The 22,011-nt window shown below is 38.7% G+C and overlaps 1 protein-coding gene across 3 annotated transcripts; it reads right to left on the bottom strand.

Moving 5' to 3' along the window:
- Positions 1-541: 541 nt before the first annotated feature.
- nsd2 (nuclear receptor binding SET domain protein 2) lies at positions 542-20,396 on the bottom strand. 3 transcript variants are annotated; one of them, XM_053502534.1, is made up of 24 exons: positions 20,160-20,396; positions 17,350-18,107; positions 16,895-17,084; positions 16,643-16,803; positions 16,037-16,498; positions 15,868-15,957; positions 15,612-15,783; positions 15,454-15,516; positions 15,052-15,164; positions 13,689-13,785; positions 13,482-13,576; positions 13,194-13,292; positions 12,988-13,111; positions 10,461-10,661; positions 10,188-10,367; positions 8,698-8,854; positions 8,356-8,558; positions 8,155-8,258; positions 7,697-7,966; positions 7,430-7,546; positions 6,395-6,536; positions 5,751-5,857; positions 2,068-2,266; positions 542-1,560 (listed from the first exon to the last, which is right to left on the bottom strand). In XM_053502534.1, the coding sequence occupies exons 2-24, from the start codon at positions 18,088-18,090 to the stop codon at positions 1,196-1,198; spliced, it is 4,452 nt and encodes a 1,483-aa protein (XP_053358509.1). In that variant the 5' UTR covers positions 18,091-18,107; positions 20,160-20,396; the 3' UTR covers positions 542-1,195. The 3 variants fall into 3 exon arrangements, with proteins under 3 accessions (XP_053358509.1, XP_053358511.1, XP_053358510.1); XM_053502536.1 differs by having other exon boundaries at positions 17,380-18,107; XM_053502535.1 differs by lacking the exon at positions 20,160-20,396 and adding an exon at positions 20,045-20,136.
- Between the last annotated feature and the right edge of the window lie 1,615 nt (positions 20,397-22,011).

Raw genomic sequence — 22,011 nt, 5'->3', positions numbered from 1 at the left:
TCTGGAATCAAACAACAGTTTCTATAACTTCAACAGAATGGTGAACTGTACAAAAAACATCTAATACGTATTGTGTTCCTTATTAAAGAAACAGCTGTTGTGTGTGTCTCTCTATCTGCTCCAAGGACAACGAATGATAGCTGACTGACTCCAGGCCCCAAGCTGGGACATGCGAAGAAAGAATTTTACTGTGCATTAATGTATATGTAAGAAATAAGGGTCACACATTTTACTCCTTTTTTAAACAAAACTGCTTTAAAGTTCTCCAAATTTAATTTTCCATCAGAAATACAACTTGAAATCCAAGTTTAGGCTGATTTATTTTCTTTCTAGTTTACTGCTTTTCTAAATGTTCTATTTTAGTGTCTGTAGTTTTAAATGCTTCTTTCAGGAAGCACATTCACGCCAGCCCATCAGGAGGCAGGGACCGGAAACGTTCATATTCGGGACCTTTTCAGACTCCTGTTTTCAGCCTTTATTGGCCCGCATTTCTGATAAACAAAATTAGATTAAAAAAAGGAAATTTACATACACACAAAAATATTTTTAAAAGCTTTATTTCACCCAAACCTCACAAAAAGCGCCCTGACTCAATTTACTGTGCCTTTTTTAAACTCTGAATAGGTAGACTTTACAGAGACTCTTAACATTCTAGCATGTTACAGAAACTCAAAAAAATGAGCTAACAAATGTGCTAAAAATGTCCTGCTCTATAGTTAAATGCACTCTATATTAACTATAAAAACAATTCAAGGGCTATCCATAGTGTCTTACATTTAACGGTACAACAGGCTGTTGTGTAAAACAAAAAGAAAAAAAAAAAGCCTACACATTATCGAACTTACTATCAGTAATTCCAGTATTATTATAATTTTGGTCTGTCATATACATTTCCATATACATATCTACTGTTAAAAATAAAACAAAAATAATCTATCTTAAAGATTAAAACAGGTGTACAAAAAAAATAATAATTCAAGTCTGGCCTCCATAATGCTGTGTAGTAATGAGGCGGTTTGGTGTGGTGGCTCCCGCACTTGGTTCCGAGTGAGAGGTTGAGTGAGGAGGTGGAACCTGATGTGGCGGAACCTGATGTGGCAGCTTCACTGAGCTCTACAGTGTTCAGATACTTCCCTGATCAGACACAGTGCTTTCAGTTTGGGAAATCAGTCACGTTTATATCAATGCCACTGAATCATGGGTGAGGCACGGAGGGGAGGGACGAAAGAGGAGGAACGCTTTCACAGGCTCGACCCTTCTGCTGCTTGTTACACGGTTTCCTGGAGCGCTTCTTGGCTCCAGCGTCGGCGCTGCCCTGGGCTACAGGTCTGCGGCCGCGTTTGCTGGATTTAGTGGTGAGATCGGACTTCAGGGTGACTGCCATGTTTGACTGCATGTCGGAGTCATCATGCTCTTGGCAGCACAGCTGGCTGCTGATGGGATGAGGTCTCAGCGTGCCCTCCTTATGGGTCTTACAGAAGGAGTTGGGGCACAGCTGACAGAAAGCATCAGATGGTTTGCCACACACGTCACAGTGGTGCCAGGGGCAATCCCAGCGACCTGCTCATCACAACAACACAAACAATGAACACAAATAACCCCTCTCAAAGATCTAGGGCTAAAACAAATAGTCTCATGACAAATATAATTTAAATAATGATTTTTAAAAGAAATTTTTTTCACATTATCCAAATCAAACATTTAACCTTTAACTTGAGTCACTGAAAAACCTGCAAACAAGTTTGTGTTGAAGAGCAGAGTATAATTTAGGGTCATTATTTAGACTGAATGAGGTGATGCTTCACAGAAATTATTTAATGACTTCATTTTATCATTTTGACAAAAATTCTTGAGCAGGTAAAATATTTCAGCCATTATTTTTTATCAAGGCCAAAATTTTTATAAACCAACATAATTGATATTTAAATAAAATCTTGAATACCGAGATCATCTTGAATAAAGTAAGAATTTTATTTTTACTTTTGAAATGCTAAGTAAAAGTAGTCACATTTATGATTTACTTATATAACACCAACTGATCAGTTACAACATGGATATGAAGCTTACCGAACGGTCTCTTAGTTAGATCCAGGCAAGATAAGTGGTAAGCTTTGGTGCAGCCCTTGCGGTCACACAATACCAACTGTCCTCCATCACCACAACGGAAACACTCATCCTCAGACTGCTTTTTTCCTTCACTTCGAGCGCGCCGCCGCTTGGGCTTTTTCTTCTGGAGCTTGGCTTTAGGCTCAGAAGTGGGAGTGATCTGTGAGAAACAGCACAGTTCATTCTCTTTTCAGAAAATCCTTTCCCAGGATCTTTAACAACTATATATTTTAAAATCTCTATCTATCTAAAATGTGCATCAATTCATATATATATTGTAAATAATTGAATACACGCATCGTAATTCAAAAAGAAAATAAAAAAAATATATCCAACACCACTCAGCTTCCCTAACCTAGGTAGTCCACCAAAATCAACCCAAACCAATCTTTGCGCTCAAAGAGTAAAACAGATTTCTAAATATAAATGTACATAACATAATGTAATATTATTTAAACATGCACTTACTAAGCACTTCATTAGGAACACCTGTATATCTACTCACTGATGCAGTTGTCTAACCAGCCAATCATGTGCAATGCATGGATATTCTCAATGATCATAAGTTGTGGACAGTCTGATTTCCATCAGATACTTAATTTAAACAGCTTTTCTTAGAGTCTCAATTGATGTCTTGCACGAGAGACTAAGCCAGTTGGTTTCTATCTCATCCTACAGTTTTAGCAGCATTACAGTAACCTCTCCGAATTAACCAAACTTCTGTCATGCGGTGTACCTCAAGGTATAGTTATAGGTCCAATGTTATTTGTTTTGTCTATGCTTTCTCTTGTGCAGATAAGTCAATATTATGAAATTTCCTATCACCTCTATGCAGCTGATATTCAATTATACACTAACCACAATATTGCAACACAAAACATTATGTCCAGTATTGTGTAACCAGGACATTGGCAACAGATCTTTTAGATGCTGTGAATTACAGGGTGGGGTCTCTGTGGATTGGACTTGTTTGTCCAGTGCTTCTCATGGGTGCTCAGTTAAATTAAGATTTAGGGAGTTTGGAGGCTGTTCTGTACCCTATATCGTGGCCAGTATTGACTTTTTAAGTAAGTTGTGCCGCTTAGGCTTTTGTGTGGGATCAGACCAAACAGGCTGCCTTTGCTACCCACAGGCCTAAATGATGCTTGGCTGCCCAAGATCCCGTCAATAGTTTAGTGGCATATAATTGATAGTTAATTTAAAATGGTGCTGGTCTTAAAAAAACAGTCAAAGATATATGTTCACTAAAAGCTTTCAGGTCTTTGATGTTTATTTTTCCCCCGTCATGTAAAGGGTACTTTTCTGTTTGTGAATATTCTTATTGTAAAGCAGTGTCTGGCACTTTGTTCTTGAAAGGTGGCATGTAAATAAATGTAAATGGGTAAACATTTCACCTGTGATTTTGACCATGGAATGAACAGTTCTGTAGCTGAAAATGTGATAAGGGAGGAGAATTGTGAATGGCCAGACTGGTTTAAGCTGACAGAAGGGCAACAGTAACTCAGATAATCACTCTGTACACTTGTGAAGAGCGTAAAAAGCATCTCATTATCCACACCAAGAAGAATCTTAAGGCAGGGAAAAAACAGCCTGATCTAAAGGAATCTTGCATTCTCCTATGACACACAGATCTTTGATGTCATCAGCATGAATGCTGAATCCATGGAGCTAACCTGCCTTGTGTCAACATGCTGGTGGAGCTGATATAGTGGAGTGAGGAACACTTCAATGCAACAAAATCTTCAAGTGTAGTCTTCTGAAGGATACTTCCAGCACCATGTCACAGAAAGCAAATCATCTCAAAACATCTTTTTTCTATGCTATTGAAAAAAAAAGAAAAAAAAAAAAAAAAAAGAATCTCCAGGAACGTTTAGGACCAGATTGTCAACTAAAGACCAGAATATCAAAGGACAGTTTCCAACATCTAGTGTTCATCTACATCTAGTGGCTGTTTTAAATGCAAAGGAAGGCCATATCCAGTATTAGTTCAGTCATCTCTCTGTATCCGTAGGGGATTGGTTCCAGGACCCCCAGGCAACATACCAAAATCTGTGGATGCTAAAGACTTCATTTGTGTGGATTAGCAAAGCACTCAGCCTGGGGAAAATTCAAGTTTTGCCTTCAGAAAATTTTGGAGCTTCTTCCTAAATATTTTTGATCTATGACTGGTTGAATTCACATATGCAGAAATTTGCTTACACACAAATCTAGGGATTATGCCAGGTAATAGAATTTAGTATCACTCAAGGGGAAAGGAAAGCATTAAATCAACCCAACACTACTATATATTATACAGTTGACTTACATCATTGTAAACCACTAGGCTACTAGGAAATAGAAACATTTTGGTAATAAATAAATTAAATAACATAACACTAATGCTTTTTTTTACATGACAGTAAAACTGAATAGTCTCGCTTTTTCAGGAGCCATAAGAACCTGAACAAAGTAACTTGGACCTTTAAATGAGCTGGTTAACCATTAAAATACCTACTTTGTCTACATCAAGTACAGTACTGTGCAAAGGTCCTCAGAACTCCATGTTCCTTTACATTATATTATAATAAAGAAAATTAATAGGCTGCAAAGTAGCTTTCGATAAAATTACAAAATTTGTTATTTATGTAACAGCCTCAGTAGCAACCTCATTTCCCCTCTTGTCCAGTACAAAAATCAATGAACTGATCTTCTGCTTTTTTTCACGCTTGAATGGTTCATAGGTCACTGAGTGATTTAAAAAATAAAAATCAAGTGCAGAAAAATAAGGCAAAAACATGAGCCAAAAATTCCTACAGGTTGAAATGGAGAAAATACCTAGAAAATGGTTCTGGCCTTGACTGGTGTTGGCAACTGTTTCTCTGGGGACTTGACAGTTCGATAGTTCATGATTGGAACTTCTTACAAGTCTACCTGGGTCTTCAATAACTACCTGGACTCCATATTAACATCAATTAACATCAGCTATTATAGCTGAACTGCCTCCCACCCTACACACTGTATAAATGCAGATCATTTACTGCTTTTTGTTTCACCCAAATGAGGATGGGTTCCCTGTTGAGTCTGGTTCCTCTCAAGGTTTCTTCCTCTTACCATCTCAGGGAGTTTTTCCTTGCCACTGTCGCCCTCGGCTTGCTCACCAGGGACAAACTGACCATTTTGATTCATACAAATTCACATTTCATACAAACCTAAATAATTCTTTTGACTATGTAAAGCTGCTTTGCGGCAATGAAAATTGCTAAAAGCGCTATACAAATAAAATTGAATTGAATTGAATTGAATTGAAATGGAAATCTATTTATATATAAATAAAATATGTTGTGGGGGGGGGGGATTTCTTCTTTTTTCTTATTTTATTTTTTTATAATAAAAAAGGCAAAGAAGGCAATTCAGTACATCTTGTTTTAAATTGTACTGTCCAGTAGCATTGAGTTTTTTCTTCTTCAAAAAAAAGTATATTAAAATAAATATATAAAAAATTCCTCCAGGAACCAGGATAACTATTCCTTAAAACTACATTAAAAATAGTAGCAAGTCTGGCTATTTGGAAGCAAAATATAAAGAAATTAGAGGTGCTTTTTGCACAGTGCTGTTTTTGTTGTACATCATGAATGATTGGGTGCTTACAGCAGTGTGTGACTCACCTTCGGTCGATCCCCTAGGAAGCCACTGCAGTTGGGTGCACCACAACGACAAATAGTCTTCTCATTTCCGAGACAATCCAGATTATAATTAAAAGTCAACTCTGTGCCTAGAAATTTAAACAAATAAAACAACAAACTAGATGACTTCAAGCAAACAATTAAATACAATACAATTAAAATAAAATCACTGCTTTTCAGAAAGCCCCATTTTAAACGCATGACATTATATGTCTGGCACTGTTGGAAATTAATCATGAATTAGTTCCCTAGGGTAATCAGACACTGAACAGGATGGTAAAAGAAGGAAAAATGATAAATGTCCAGGCTAGTTAATTTCTTTGGTTGTCATGTTTTTAAATGAACTGTTAAACATCATTTTCATAACATGAGCTGTTTGAAGAACCACAATCTCTCTACAGTGTCTACATTCTTGATAAACATTGCAGAAGAATGATAAACACTTCAGGGTGGGATATCAAATATAATTACATTTTGTGACAATCAGGAAACCAGTGTTCTGTAGAGTGAATTGCTGTATATATATATATATATATATATATAATTTTTTTTTTCTGCGCCATCGTGACACTGCATTTACTGTGATAAATGATGGCTGATGTGCTTGGTGCTCTCGGTGAACTGACCTGCTGGAATATCGCACACAGCGAACAGGCCTACACGCGTATCTCCATTCACAGTCCACTTCTGAGTCTCACAGTTGGGCTGGCAGCTATGGTTCATAAACCGGGAGTAGTTCCCTTTAGGGCCTGCATCAATGATCCGGTCCTACATAAACAAATGGCATTGGGATATATGACAGAGAACATTGGTGTAAGCAGTTACTTTTAAATCAAGTCATGATTAGCTTTTGTATGGGGACATTTCTTATGCCTTTTATAAGGCATTATTTCTTATTCTTTCCTTTGCCTTTTAATCTTGTGCTTAAAATCTTGACCAATTTCCATAAGTCAATAGGCCCTAAAATACACCACAACTCCCACATTATTAATAGAAACTTGTTAAGCAATCCAGTTTAACCCCCTGTCATAAAACACTGATGTATACACATTGTGGCTTTTTTCTTGATAGTGTATTACACCAACATTTCCAGTATCCTGTATTTTCACTATGTCATAACACAAAGACACTATTTAAGACAAAGTATTTAAAATGTAAAACAGCAGAGTCATATGTGATCATCCTAATTTGCATTTATAATTTGAGAATATTTCTGGAAAATAATTCCTCAAACCAATTATTTTAATACTTTGCACTGTAGTATTTATTACTGTAGGGCCACAGCATGCTGAACTGTGACACTCCCAATTAAACACTCTTCCTGTAGCTCCACTGCACGCTGTCCAGCCACGGCAGACTGCACGGGTACAGCAGGAGCAGAAACTTTGAGTAAACAAGGAGTTATGCCGACGAATCCTGAGCTACAACTAATTACAACAGACTTCGTTTCATCTCTACTCATTTTGACTTGTTTTGTTTTTTCATAAGATAGAAGTTGTGGCTTTAGGCTGTTTGATAATATATTACATGCTTTTTAAAGTAATAAAAGACTTGAGTGTTAAATACTTTTAAAGGGAAGATAAATATTTAACAATATGCACATTTCTAATCCCAATTCTGTTTTATGTCATAAAATGTACGTGGGTCTTGTGATACATTACCTTGTCAATGGTGAGCATGTAGAAATGTGTGATGTCATTTTCCTGGGCATATTTGATCCTGGCTCTGCACTCCTCCTCATCAATTAGCTCACCCACATACTCATTGACAAACTCTCCCTGATTTGCGCACACACACACACACACACACACACACACACACACACACAACAGCCAGCAATATTAAAACACAGACCATAGACAAACAGATCTTTTACATTAACAATCTACATTTTTTTATAATTACTCCACATCGGAGTTAGTTCTCACCTTTTTGATGTCTCGGAGAGAAATGAGACCCCAGCCCTTCCCGGCCGTGCGGATGATCTTGGTCTCGGGGTAGAGGCGCTTGGTGAAATCCTGGTTCATGCAGCGGTCTGCAGCTGGACACACCTGAGGGTGACACTCGTACAATAGCATGCGATTCAGACACTCCGATTCAAAACTGCATGGCCGCTCGTCACTTGGCTTACAGTTGCATTTGGGGATCTCCGAGATGTCGGCTGTGTAAATCTGCACACGCCCAACTGGTTTGTTGACCTGCAGATAATGGGTTGTTTTACTTTAATAATAATAAATTATATAGGCCAATAACACAGAACACATTAAAGGCATTAGATGCTAAACTTTTAAATATTATTTATCAAATGGTAGGATAACATCAAAGTAATGTTTACTGCTCATGAAGAAGCACCAACTTTATGATGTCTTGCATAGAAAGCTGGTACCTTAATATATTTGTATGGAGGAGGTTTCTTGTTCTTCTCCTGAGCTTCCTTAGCTTCCCTCTCCATTTTGATATGGTTAAACCGAGCCTCAGCTTCAACCACAGCTAAAGACATGAACAGGTAGTAAACAGGTGAAAACACATTGATATAAACGAAAGAGCCTTATGTTAAATGAGGAAAAAAAGCAAGAAACAGCTTTACCATTCTTAAAGACTTTCCCAATGCCAGTCTTCTGGTGTCTGCTCGCTCTGTCTCCCTCCATATAAGGGAACACCCGGCCCTGGTGGGTCCAGTAGTAATCTTTTGATCCAAAAAAGTAAACAGGGAATTCTCCAATCTCATGACGTAGATGCTGGATATTTGTAGGGATGTTCCTGGGGTGACGAATTTCTGCTGGCCACCATCTGTGTTTTAGAGTAGGTCAAAGACACGGGTCATAGTATCAGAATTATTCACTTACCATGATATATATATATATATATATATATATATATATATTTCTGCTATGGGCTGCAGAGTAACCACTTGCTAATTAACGCTTACCTGTAATTGCCCAGTTTGACCCAGATAATGTCTCTGTACTTTGGCTTTTTGCCTGAGCGGCAGTCATAACAGAACCAGCTGCCATCAGGCATGGTGATATTTAAACAGTCAGGGTGAAAGGCAGCTGGACACGATTCACAGCACAGGAGTCTGCCACCTTCATGCACAACATAAATATACATCATTGCTTAAAGGCATAATTGTTCCAATTGTCACAATTAGCTTAAATAAGGCTTTTTATAAAATGTTAATGCAAACATACAGAATGGCCCAGTATCTCGATCGAAAGCTATTTATTTGTCCTTTATGAAAGAGTGTGTGTGTGTGTGTGTGTGTGTGTGTGTGTGTGTGTGTGTGTGTGTGTGTGTGTGTTTGTACATATAGTACCAGTCAAAATATGGACACAAGTTTGAAATTATTTTATACATTCTAAAACAATCACAGATTTTTTTTTTTTTTTTTTACAACTGTGAAATAACATATGGAATTGGGTAATTATGTAACAACAACAGTCAGTTGTTATTTTAAGACATGTTATTTTAAAGTCCTTCCCAGGAAAGCAAGACCTAAACTTACTTCTACTGTAGAGAAGTTCATTTAGAGTTACCGGCCTCAAAACTTACCAATTGGCGTTATATCAGATTAGACCCGTTATAAAGGCTTTACAGATCATAAGCGGAAGACATCTCAATATTAGCTGTTCAAGGGAGATTATTACATATTTTGGATGACTTGTAGAAAGAGTCAGGAAAGGACCATTGAATTTTGACAGATATTATGCATATTGCATAAGTAAATTTTGTGTGTACGCGCACACACTGGTACCACAGCATATGAACGGCTTACCTCACAAATTTTCTCCTTTGCATCTGAGCAAACCGAACCAAACGCCAACTTTAGTTGCGTTTTAGTTGCGGATTAGTTCGGACGCCATCCAAAATGTGTTTGAGTCAGTGGAAAGACAAGTGACGCGAGTTTATTTCATTTATTTTACTGGACGAGGTTCTTTGCATTTTGAGCAAGATTTAGTGAAGACATAGCACCATGGGTCCAAAGAATGTTACCCAGTACTGCAGTAAGAAGAAAAGGGAGCCACTTTCAATTTCGCTTTTTTTTATGAAGCTATGAGGTTTAATGTCTTTTAATTTTCAATTGTTTTAATTATAGTGTTGGAAATTGGTAATAATAATAATATTTTTGGGGCGGCTAGAACAATTATTGGAAATAATTTACATTATTTCCAATGGGAAACACGTTTAGCAATGTAAAATTTTGCCTTAGGAACTCGCCTCTTAAATTTGTTGCTGAGGTACCACTGTATTGTGTGTGTGTGTGTGTGTGTGTGTGTGTGTGTGTGTGTGTGTGTGTGTGTGTGTGTGTGTGTGTGCGTGCACGCGTGCCTAAGATGTAGTGAGTGACTGAGAAAGAGTGCGAGAGAAAATGCATATTCTCACACATACATATATAAGCATGATTGATAAGGATCTTACCATTGGAGCAGATGAAACACCAGCTGACATTGACATGTGTATGATGTCTGTAGCCCTTCTTAGGGTTGAAGTGGTTTGTACATAACATAGTAGTAGGATTCAGCATCTCACTTCCAGCTGCTATGCACAGGTCTCCGGTGTGGTACGCCACTGGGCAGCGCAGGCAACGAATCATTTTCCCTAAAACATACATACAAAATTTTTATTCCGTCTCAAAATAAACTGCTACACATGCCCTGTGGCAGTCAAATGCCTCAATAAACAGGAGCATACCTTTGGTGGCTTTTGCTGTGCCACGGCCACTGCAGTGACAGCTGAGGCAAATGTGGAGCGGGCAGCGGAATCCTCGGTTATCGAATACAGTCAAAGCACTTAACCGCAGACATGCCTCATGGTAGAACCGACCACAGTGTAGGACACTGCAACGTTTCACCTCCCCTTCAGACTTCTTACAAGTAAAACATGCATGGACTCCTGAGACCAAAATGTAAAAGAAGGAGAAAAAAGAAAAGCTTTTTAGCAGAGAACAGGGTGGGGCACTCTTCAAATAGTGGCAAACCAAACAGCTGCACTTGTCTCTAGTTTCTCTACAAGATCAACAAACGTAATCCAGCTGGTTCTTTTAAAGAATTTTATTTATGGAAAGTGAATCTGACTTCCATGTCATTTAAATCAATAATTGACTAAAAATACCAAATGTTTCCTGTTTTTATCCAACTGTTTCTCACTGACCATTTAAGATATTTCATTATAGGATTATCACAATTAAGCACAAGTGGCATCACACACTGCAGCTTCCTTTGAGATACTGCACCAGTCAAGTTTGGACACACCTTCTCCTTCTGTGTTTATTCCTTATTTTCATTGTTGACATTGTACATTAATACCAAAGACATCCTAAAACAACTATGAAAGAACATGCATGGAATTATGTAGTAAACAAAAATAAATGTTAAACAACAGAATATGTTTTATATTTTAGATTGTCCAAAGTAGCGACATTTAGTGGTAACATTCTCTCAGTCAGCCTCAAGAGGTAGTCGTCACCTGAAATTAGTTAATTTGTGTCATTTATTGCTTTCTTAATATGATTCTTTCAAGGTCAGTCAATCCAAAAAAACATGGATTGCCATGGTCGCCAAAACTATCAAATGCTACAATAAAACTGGCTCTCATGAGGACCTTTGCAAAAAAGCAAAGACCAGAAGCTACCTCTGCTGCAGAGAATGAGTTTATTAGAATGATCAGCCTTAGAAACTGCTGATGTACGGCACCTCACATTAGAACCCACATAATCACTTTTCGGAGTTCAAGCGGCAAACATATTTCAACTCCACTGTTCAGAGAAGACTGTATGAGCCAGGCCTTCATGGTCGTATTGAGACAAAAAAAAAACATTTAAGTGGAGAAAGAAATGGATATTAGATCAGTTGAACACTGTCCTTTGGTGCAAATCTGAGATTTTTGGTTCGAGTTGCTGTCTTTGTTAGTTGTAGGTAGACATTTCCTGAATGTGTGGTTCCCACTGTGAGGCATGGAGGAGGAGGTGTGATGATGTGGGGCACTTTGCTGGTGACTTGGTCAAAATTCAGGGCACATCCCATCCCATCCTGTTTGCATTAGGGGGACCATAATTTGTTTTCCAACAGGAAAATGACTCAAACACAACTCTAGGTTTTGTAAGAGCTGTTTGTCCAAGAAAGAGAATGATGAAGTGCTTCAACAGATGACCTGGCCTCCATGATCATCCAATCTAAATCCAATTAAGATGGTTTGGGACAAGTTGGAGTGGAGAGAGTGAAAAAAAAAAGAAGTCAACAAGTACTCAACACTTCTGGGAAAACCATTCCAGGTGACTACCTCATGAGGCTGATGGAGAGAATGCCAAGAGTGCAAAGAAAAATCCAAAATATAAAGCATTATGGGTTATTTAAGGTTTTTATTGACTACATAATTCCATATTTATTCTGTCAATTTCAATGACTTTAGTATTAATTTACAATGTTGGAAAAATCATTGTATAAGAAGGTATGTCCAAACTTTTTTGACTGATACTGTATATTAACAGCCATATTAAACCTTTCTGCCTTATACTGTGTAGTCTCCTCTGTACCACAAAAACAGCCCTGACCTGTCGAGACAGAATTCTGAAGGTATACGTATGTGTATCTACACACACACACACACACACACACTAATCCACTTACAGATTTTGTGGACTTTAGCTTTGTCATCCAACATAATTTTATGTTTAGCTAGTTTATCTAATTAATATGTGTTTAAAGTGATTACCAATAGAGGTGCAACACCAAATCACGTCATCACGCATACAACACTTTTAAAACAAAAAGATGTGAGCTACATCCTAAATGATAAGAACAGAATTCAATAAGTCTAAAAATTGTACGCTACGATTAATACTAACGATATAGCTAAGGCTGGGTATTATTTAAGAACTTTCTATACATGAAACGATACTTTCACTTACTGTTTCCTGAACAATACTTTTTCCAATTGCAATTTTTTTAAGAATTTTTAAAACAGGAAACCACAGTTAACAGTACAAGTTTTTGTCTTCAGTCCTATTTTTCAGCTCCTTAACATAACATAACATAACATACTCGTTTTATAAAACAAATAATAAAAATACAAAGGCCTTTACTACAATGCGGGTGGCTGTTTTAACTATTGAACTATATGTTTAAGCACAATGCCATTTTACACCTACTCATTAATGAAAACATTTTTGAGAGCACCTTTGTGACTGACTGTTAGGAACATAGAAAAGTCTCTTCTTTACCTGTGCGGCAGGCAGTACAGAGCACCTTTTCTGATGGTTGCTCCAGACCTATACACTGCAGGTGGTACGAACCATAGCATTGTCCTTCACACGTCACCAGGTCCTCACTTGTCTTTTCACAAATCTGAACACACAATACTTATCAAAAACATTCTTACACAGACCAATACAATACAGCCACTAGACACCAACACATGTACACTAACCTGACACACACTCTCTTTTTTATTACTGACTGTACGCTCTGCCTTCCTTGTAGCATGAGTGTCATCAGTAGGAGAATCCGGTCTCTCCTGGTACAAAGTCTGCATCACATTGGATATGATGTTTGGTTAAACTGCTCTAGAATGTACGTCTTAAACTTTTTTTTGCTGTATGCATTTTAATTATTGTGATTTTATTTATTTCGCTATGAGTTTTTTGTTTGCCCGAGTGTGATATAATCAAAAATACGGTTTTACAGAGAAAAAAAAAAAACATCTGTCGGACGATACCTGGTTTGATGAGCCGTGCTTCTTAGATGAAAGTGATAGCGGCTGATCGCTAGGCTCAATCTTCCTAACCCATCTGCCCTTGTATTTAGTCCCCACTGACCCAGAAATAGTAAAACAGCAACTTTACTTCAGAAACATAATACACATGACTCATAATACACAATGACTAAAAGATCAAACAGACAAGTAGCTATTTCTCCCAATTACCTGAGACTGGTGCCTTAAGCTTCTTTCTTTTCTCAGTGACTGCAGATTTTTGTCTCTTTTTCCCTTGTATGGTGATGCATGGCTCAGGTGTCTTTGCCTTTAAAAGGAATTGGGGGACGGAACAAAAAAAAACAAAACAGGATATCAAAATACGCAATAAAACATAACTACGTCTATCTGGGGGAACATGCACCATGACCTCAAGTATGGTGATCCAGAGAGGACAATCTAAAACTTGTGTCATATTGTCCACATATCAATCAAACAATCAAACTGCCAATCAAACAATCCTTCTAATAGGAATAGAAATTATCAGTGACTACTAAATATTAATATTGCAATGCTTTAAGTATGACAGTTATATAAATATCCCCATTCAATATTTTTTTCCAGTTTTGTTTCAATTTTAACACCTTGTATCTTTAAGATAATAATAAACATGTCATAACACAAACCTTAGCTTTATTCACTAACTTCACAACTGAAATGTGAAACATGAGTAACTGACACAACTGAAACATGAGTAATTAAAGGTTGCCCATTCATTATATTAGCTTTCTCATTTAAAACCACGAGCAGCATTTAAACAATACAAATTACTTCAAATTCAAGAGATTAACATTTAACCTAAAATGTTTATTTTTTTAACTGACCAGCTCATCAAAAGCCATAATTATTATTTCTAAACAAACTTAGCAAAAAATTTACCCTAACCACATGGAATGCCAGTGTGCGAGTAGTTTTGAGTGTACCATCTGTAGAAGCAACAGTGACATTTTGCTGACTCAAATGGCCTCAAAGTATTGAGCACGTGTTGAGCAGTTGTGAGCATGTGGGTGGATGCACACAGCTTCTAACGCGGTCTTAAAATACACTTGGAAACATGCAGCTTCCAAGCGTATTTCAAGACAACAACAAAAAAAAAAAATCACAGTGTTTTGGGACTGATGCAAGAATGTGTAATGAGTGTCAACACTAATTAACTCATTCATTTTGAGGGAAAATACCAATTGGAAGCTTTTAATGACATCAATAACAACGTAATGCCATAAAAAAGCATTTCCACATATTAGAAGCTTGCACACTTGGCACGATATTAGTTATGACCAAGGATGATCAATCATAACTGACCAAACTGAAAACCGATCAGTTCTGGTGACTGGCTGATCAACTGCTGCATCTATATTATAAATGTGCAATTAAAAAAAAAAAGGCACACAAAATCGTGATTCATAACTGACTCAAATTTTCTCTATAACTACCTTCTAATACTGTTTATTAACTAATTTATTAAGACGGGGATATCAACATTCCCTCACCACAATGTGCTGCAAATTTAGAGGGTATCTTAAATAAATCAAACCTTTAGCGTTTTACGCCATTTTGCACCATCCGCAAGCTTGGCCTTTTTCCTGGGTTGAGAGTCCTCCTCCGCATTGGGCTCTTCAAGTGCACGCTTTGAGGCCTTCTTCATAACTGAACACAGGATTTATTTATTACAGATTTATTTCCCTGACACCTCAGCATGCCCAAAAATTTACAGAATAATAGAAAAGTGTTGTTTCAATCAGGGCTGCACAAGCACATAGTGATTATTTTAACACATTTCGCGTTTTAACTTTAATTGTAACCGTTGTATTTAAATGGATTGATCAGAGCTAAGAGCAAATAATGGCACAAACCACCTTTATAAAATTTTCTGTCTGTACAAAAAATATTACTTCAAAAGTATTTTTTAAAAATAATTAAAAACATAAAAGGGTACCTTTAAAGACAGCATCTGCCTTTTCCGTTTTTAGTTTTTTCTTCATCTTGCTGACTTCAGAATCTTATAACAGAGAATATTTATCATTAATTCAACATTAAACCTGTGCAAACATGCAAACCAAGGTAGAGAAGATACGGCAGATCTCACACTCTTACCCAAAACCACTGGCTTTAGTAATTCTGTGTTCAGACTTCCAGCAATAATAGCTGATGCCTTAATTTTCTTCCTTTTCAGGGAGTTTGGAGCAGCTGGAAACTTCTGTTTAAGTTTTCCCTGTTTCTTCTGGGATGCTTTCAGCTGAGGGTCAATTTCAGCAAACAGGACATCCTACACAAACATTCATATTAACTTTGTATGAACACAAAGGATAACTCTGGTAATAACTGAATATGAAAAAAAGGAATGCAAAACCTGTTTCAGTGATGACTCTTTTCTGAATATTCCAGATTTATTCATTTTCATCCTATTAGTCTCTACTTTATCTGCAGCAATGGACGTATCCTAACACAAAAGTAGAATTTTCAGCAGGAAATTTGAAATGAGTAAATCAGGACTGGACCAGATTCATAACTTTACTCACCTGGACAACAGTGTCAATATGAGGAAGAACTACAACAGGAATAACTTTCTTTCTCTTTTTGAAAAGAGCATTCTGCTCCTTGAGGCTCCATTGCCCCCTGCTGGCTGGGGCTTTAGGTGCTTTAGTAGCAAGTGGCATTTTCCTTGCTGAAGTGCTGCTGTTGTTGGAAAGGGGGAGAGTAGGTTGGAAAGAGTTGCTCGGTGTCTGTACGGTAATGGGACTGGACTGAGTGGAGTCTGGAGGAGTAAGGCTAGCTGTATCTGGAAGTTCTTTTTGACTCTGCTGTTGTTGTTTCTGTTTGCACTGAAGTTCTTGCAGCATTTGAGAGTTGAAACACGGCTGGTTGCCCTCATAGGTGAAGCTGAACTTGGCTAGGCGCTCCTCTATTGTTAAATCTACTGCTTCTGTTGCCTGGGAGATGCCTGTATCCCATGGTATCCGCACCTTACGTGGAATTGACAGCTATAGAATAGACAACATGCAGGAAAAAATAGCTTATCATCAATTCTCAGTGCATTTCTGCTTCTATAGTATGTTTTAATGCATTTTTCAAACATTATATAAATAATGTTTAGTTAGAAGGTTGTGAGTGAACAGTATCAGTACCTTCTTGCCACCAGAGCGAACAGAGGACTTTTTATTTCCATGGCACAATGTGTCATACTGCTCTTTCTTAGAAAATATGACCAAGTTCTTCCCGGCAACATATCCTCTCTCTGCTGTGTCACCAAAATACTGTATATGGTACAATAATCCTCTGCAATTGTCTGATATTAAAGAGAAACATGGTAACAACAGCATTAAATGAAAATCCCAATACTGCTATAATTACATGACCACTCCGTCTCTAGACCTTACCCTTTTGCCTGAAGTGAAGGTTGAACTCTGGGTCTGTAGTGATCATGCACGGCCACCATGGGAATCCATACACTTTAGCCCAGACAATATCTCCTGCCGAAAACTGCACATGCGGTTGCTCCTCTGGTAGCGATGTTTCAACATCACCCTCGTTCTGAATACCAGTTTCCTCACCAGCAGGTGACATAGGCTATGAAAAATAATCATTCAGTACTTAGAGTATTCACTTTATATTGTATATTGCTCTGACAGAAACTGCTATGGGTAGTGGGCCAATAATGCATAATTCTTGACATCCAATTTTCCTAATTAGCTGCTCTTGAATTTTTTTTTATAAATATTACAATTTAATTGCAAAATTCAAACTACTATACATAAAGTTTTTTCCCTCAACTCTTCAAATAAAACAAATGTAGGAAACAAGAAAGTGTGTACACTTTAAATTAAAGCCATACCATGCCATTTGACGTTACACAGGTAGGTACCTTAATGACCGTGTCATCACTGGGTTCAGAGATCAGGACATCCGAGTCAGGGGCAAGGTCATATGACTCACTGGGCTCGTCACATGGTTCTATGATGATGTGAGTGAAAGGTGATCTCTCAGAGCCATTAAGAACAGGGTCGATGGGGTGCCGTCTGCTTGGTGGCACTTTTTTCACCGCACCCCTCAACTTGCCTCCTTCATTTGCAGCATTCGCAGGAGCCAGCATGCCTTCTGATAAAGCTGCATTTGCTTCTTCTGTGCCATCTTCTCCATAGCTAGCTTCATACCTGCTTGAAGGTGGGGATTTTCCGTTGGGCAAATGTTTGGTTATTTTAAATGTGAGCTCAGGGGAGGAGTCAGGCTTTCTTTGTGGGCTACCATTCGGAGATACAGACTCTACCGTTTTAAGAAGGGGCGAACCAGGTGGGGATGGGCAGAACTTTGACAGTGTCTCCTGATCACCGTTAAAGAATCGAGACGTCAAATCCTTCAGATGTTCGTGAGTGTGGTTATGGTTTCCAATCTTCTGCAAAACACCATCATGAGGTGTGGCTGCTAGCTGAGTAGCAGCCTTATCCATCAGAAGAGCAGGATCTGTGCTTCCATCCCCCCGTCCTTTACATCCACATGGTGAATCAGATAACTGTTTCATACTGGTCGGAGTCTTTGGCTCAGGCATTGCAGGTAGAGATCCTCCCTTACCATCCATTGATGCCACTCAGGGATCTGTTGTAAAACAAATATTAAGATTCAATTAGAGAACAGTGTTTTTTTTTTTTTTTTTCACATCCCAGTTTGGAAGCTATGAGAGTGGAGGCTCAGACGGCTAAGGCTCTAAGTTGCTGATTTGAGGATCTGGGTTCAATCCCCACCATTCATAGGTTGCCACACCTTATCCTATCAGTCACTTCATAAAGTGCCAGTCCCAAGCCCAGGTAGAAAAACAGAAGGGTTGTCTAGACGGGCATCCTGCTTAAAACCTGTGCCAGGTTGTGTGCGGATCGGATGGACCACTGTGTGGCGTCGCCTTGATGGGAGCAGCCAAAAGAAAGTTTGATCCCAGTTAGGAAGCTGGGGTCAAAGTGCAGGGTCAGTCAGGATACAGCAACCCTAGGACAGATAGAGTTATGGACTCAAAAGCAACCGTTTGAGCCACCAACAATAATTTCAACTAGGCTTAGTTATTTTAAAAATCAGCTTTTCCATCTGAGCATTAAATGACGAAGAGAAACATGCCCGTCATTTAACAACTTATAAAAGTCAGATTTATATGCCTTTACTGAAAATTGCCTGTACCTTACCAGCCTGTAATACGTCACATGTTATATTAAAAAGAAGGAAAAAGAGAAAAAAAAAATACACCACAAGCAAAGCCAATGTAATGGCTTACAAAACTCAGTGTAAATCCCAATGTTAGCCAACAGCTGATGATGAAACGCTGAGAGCTGCTGCCTGCGCTGCATACAGAGGAGAGGAGGAGAAAAGCCCCTCACAGCTGCACCTGCAGCATGATAGATAAAACTGCCTGAGCAGAAGAAGAAGAAGAAAAAAACCTGCATTAAACCGAGATATGATTAGACTGGGGTGTGCTTCCTAGCGTGTGCAGACAACACTGTGAGCAGAACACGATCACTGTCTCCGAGTGTCCATGTTCAGTGAAAAGGGGATTTGGTGGGTAAAGATGGCCTCCCTGCCTCTTCAGGGAGTCGGGACACGGCTGGTTTGGTCCTGACCAAGTGTGAGCTAGTTTACTGAGACGTAATGGGACATGTGTGTGTGTGTGTGTGTGTTGGTATTATAAGAACATAAAGAGCGAACCAAACAGGTTGTAAGATGTAATATTAAACCTTATTAAACACAGAAGAGACGCGATGGGAGGACTTTCACCGTCGGATCAGATTTCTCCCAACAGCTGCTTGTGTAACTTAGACCTTAACTTGGTCATAAAATTTAAGGAAATAAATGAATTTTTTTTTTTACAATAAATAAACTTTTATGTACGACAGCGTGGGATTAAAACTACAGTGATTGTTGGGAATGGTCAGCGTCTCAGAGCTCCGCTTCATGGAGAGACCTATTGATATTAATAGCCTTCGGGGACAAAAACGAATGCACTGTCCATAAAAGACCAGTTTAATGCAAATACAAGCCTCAGAAAGCTCTGCAGTCTTCACACACACACACACACACACACACACACGCACTCAGCGGGATTAAATCCTGCCTGGTGTTTTCATTTACACATTACCGAGCTGCCTGGCTAAGCGTTAACGCGGTAATGCTGACAAACAATAACACAGAAAACACGTTAGCCGTGCGGCTAAAAATGATTTAAAATAGCTAACAACTCGGGAGGTGGCTAGCCAACTAGTTATAACAAAAAAACAACATATGACATTTTATCGACACGGCAGGGAAAACGTGTAATTTCAGAAAAAATAGCAAAAATCGCGAGTACTGGGATGCGGTGTGAATGTCAAATCTGACTCATACATCGAGGCAGCTAATGCTAATATGACTGACAAACCAGGTTCGGATGCTAGTTAGCCTCCTAGCTTTTACACACTCCAGCTGCTCATTGACACGCCAGCAGACGGGCTACATTCTGCACAAACACACCGCTTAACCGCTACAGCAACATGAAACAGCCCAAACGACATTACCATGTATTTTCAGCTTAAATACGCGGTTTGAAGCATCGCGTTACTCCGACCTTCTATTCATTCGAGTTGAAGCTTTGCGGGGAAACTCGCCCCAATCAGCGCGAAAAATACTCACTTCCGATTGGCTGACGGCTGCCGCTCCGTTCACCCGGCCTTTTCAAATGTGTTCCGCTCTCCCTCGCAACAGAGCATCTTCAGAAGGCGAGGCGAAAATATCCGCGCAACATTAACGAGTTTATAGCGCAAGCGAAATGGACAAGCTTCCGAGGTTACTTGTTTATGTTTATTCGGGGGGGAAAACTAGCTCGATAAGCAAAACAGGCCGCCAACTGAAGTGAGAAAACTAGAGGGCATCCTCACCGAGTGACGTCAAAGGAAAGAAGGCGGGACGGGCGACCTGGTTGCCAGATTTACGGGCACCCGCAAAAGTGCACAAATGTTCATTCCAGCGTATTGTATTGTTCCGAAGAAATACTATAACGTTTTCTGTTAATTTTTTTGACGCGATATCATGGAAATAATAAAGTATAATTAGACTGCAGCACAACTCGCATATCTATCAAATACTCAGAAACAAGTGCTGTACCTCTGAAAGAACTGCACACAGCGAATACACTTCGGAATAACCGAAAATCATCATGAGTATGAATTATGTAGCCCATTTACTTTACCTTTTAAGCTAAAGAAGGTTTTTAAAACGTTTTGGTGGGTTAATTTGATTAAGAAAAAATAAAACTTCACGTTTTAATGTTTTAATCAAATTAACCCACCAAAACTTGTCTGGCAACCAAAAAATAAGCGCGCCAGAAAATCTCTCCAATTGCATTCCTCCAGGAGACCGTTTCTATGGAAGCCCATTTCCGCCATTTAAAAAATAAAGCCGTATATATGAAAGCGAGTAACATACTTTCATTGCTTCTTTTTTTTACGGTGTTAAAGCATGTCCTAAAAAATGACAGTGTACCTGTATTAATGAGCAACGCCCTCAAACGGCAGTAAATTATGAGTATGTGTTTTTATTATTATTTTTTATTATTATTTTTCGGCCTACTCTATATAGCCCAGTCCAGAGGAATGTAAAAGAAATTCCCTGATTTGTTTTGTGAAAATCAGGCTGAAAAGTTAAACGAGTTTGGTTTTAATATTTGCCCGAGGCACGTGCTCCGTGTGTGTGTGTGTGTGGTACAGTTCCTTGTGAACTCTCCCTCACTGTGACTGTTTACTTTATGAAGTGATGTGTAGCGCGTGTTTTACAGAACAACAGCGAGGGAGAACCCTGAACAGCCTTTGTTAATGTGCATTATGTGAAACAGCCCAGATAAAACAACGAGAACGAGGAGGGTTCAATCCGATTAAATTAACAGACACAGGCGGTTAATATCGAGCTGCAGCAGCCTCGGTGTCGCCGTGCAAGCTAATGCGCATGCGCATGGAGTCAGGAGACGTTTAGATGTACATTTACCCCGTAAACACACACGCACACACACAGATATAAAACAGAGCCAGATTTTGAGGAGTGTGTGTAGGCTAACGTTACATTTCACAACGTCTCTTAGTCACAGTGGTGTGTGTGTGTGTGTGTGTAACAGCCTACCTAGACTCTCACACCAGCTGCCACAAAGCTGAAATGCTGATTAATAATGCATTCTGCTTATTTTAGGGCTCAAGCACCGTGACATCATAGTGTGCGAAAGGAGTTTTTGTTATTCTAAGGTTTTTTTCTTTCAGCATCCAGGTCTTTTTTGTGGTCTTAACATGCTCAAACTCCGTGAAAAACTGCCCACAGGTTGGAATCTGCTGCGATTATTCACAGGAGATTTTGCTGCATAGCTTAATACACACTTGGACATACGTTTACATGTGAAACCCGGTACACATTTATAGCTCATTGAGTTAAACAACTTTCACTATGCATGTCATGGGCTCTACTCAACAGGAAGTCAGTTATTTTAGGTTGTGTGCAAAAC

The sequence above is a fragment of the Clarias gariepinus genome, chromosome 8, assembly GCF_024256425.1.
Source record: "Clarias gariepinus isolate MV-2021 ecotype Netherlands chromosome 8, CGAR_prim_01v2, whole genome shotgun sequence".
Taxonomy (NCBI): Eukaryota; Metazoa; Chordata; class Actinopteri; order Siluriformes; family Clariidae; genus Clarias; species Clarias gariepinus.
The sequence above is the reverse complement of the archived record's forward strand: the minus strand, read 5'-3'. Positions and strand labels throughout refer to the sequence as shown.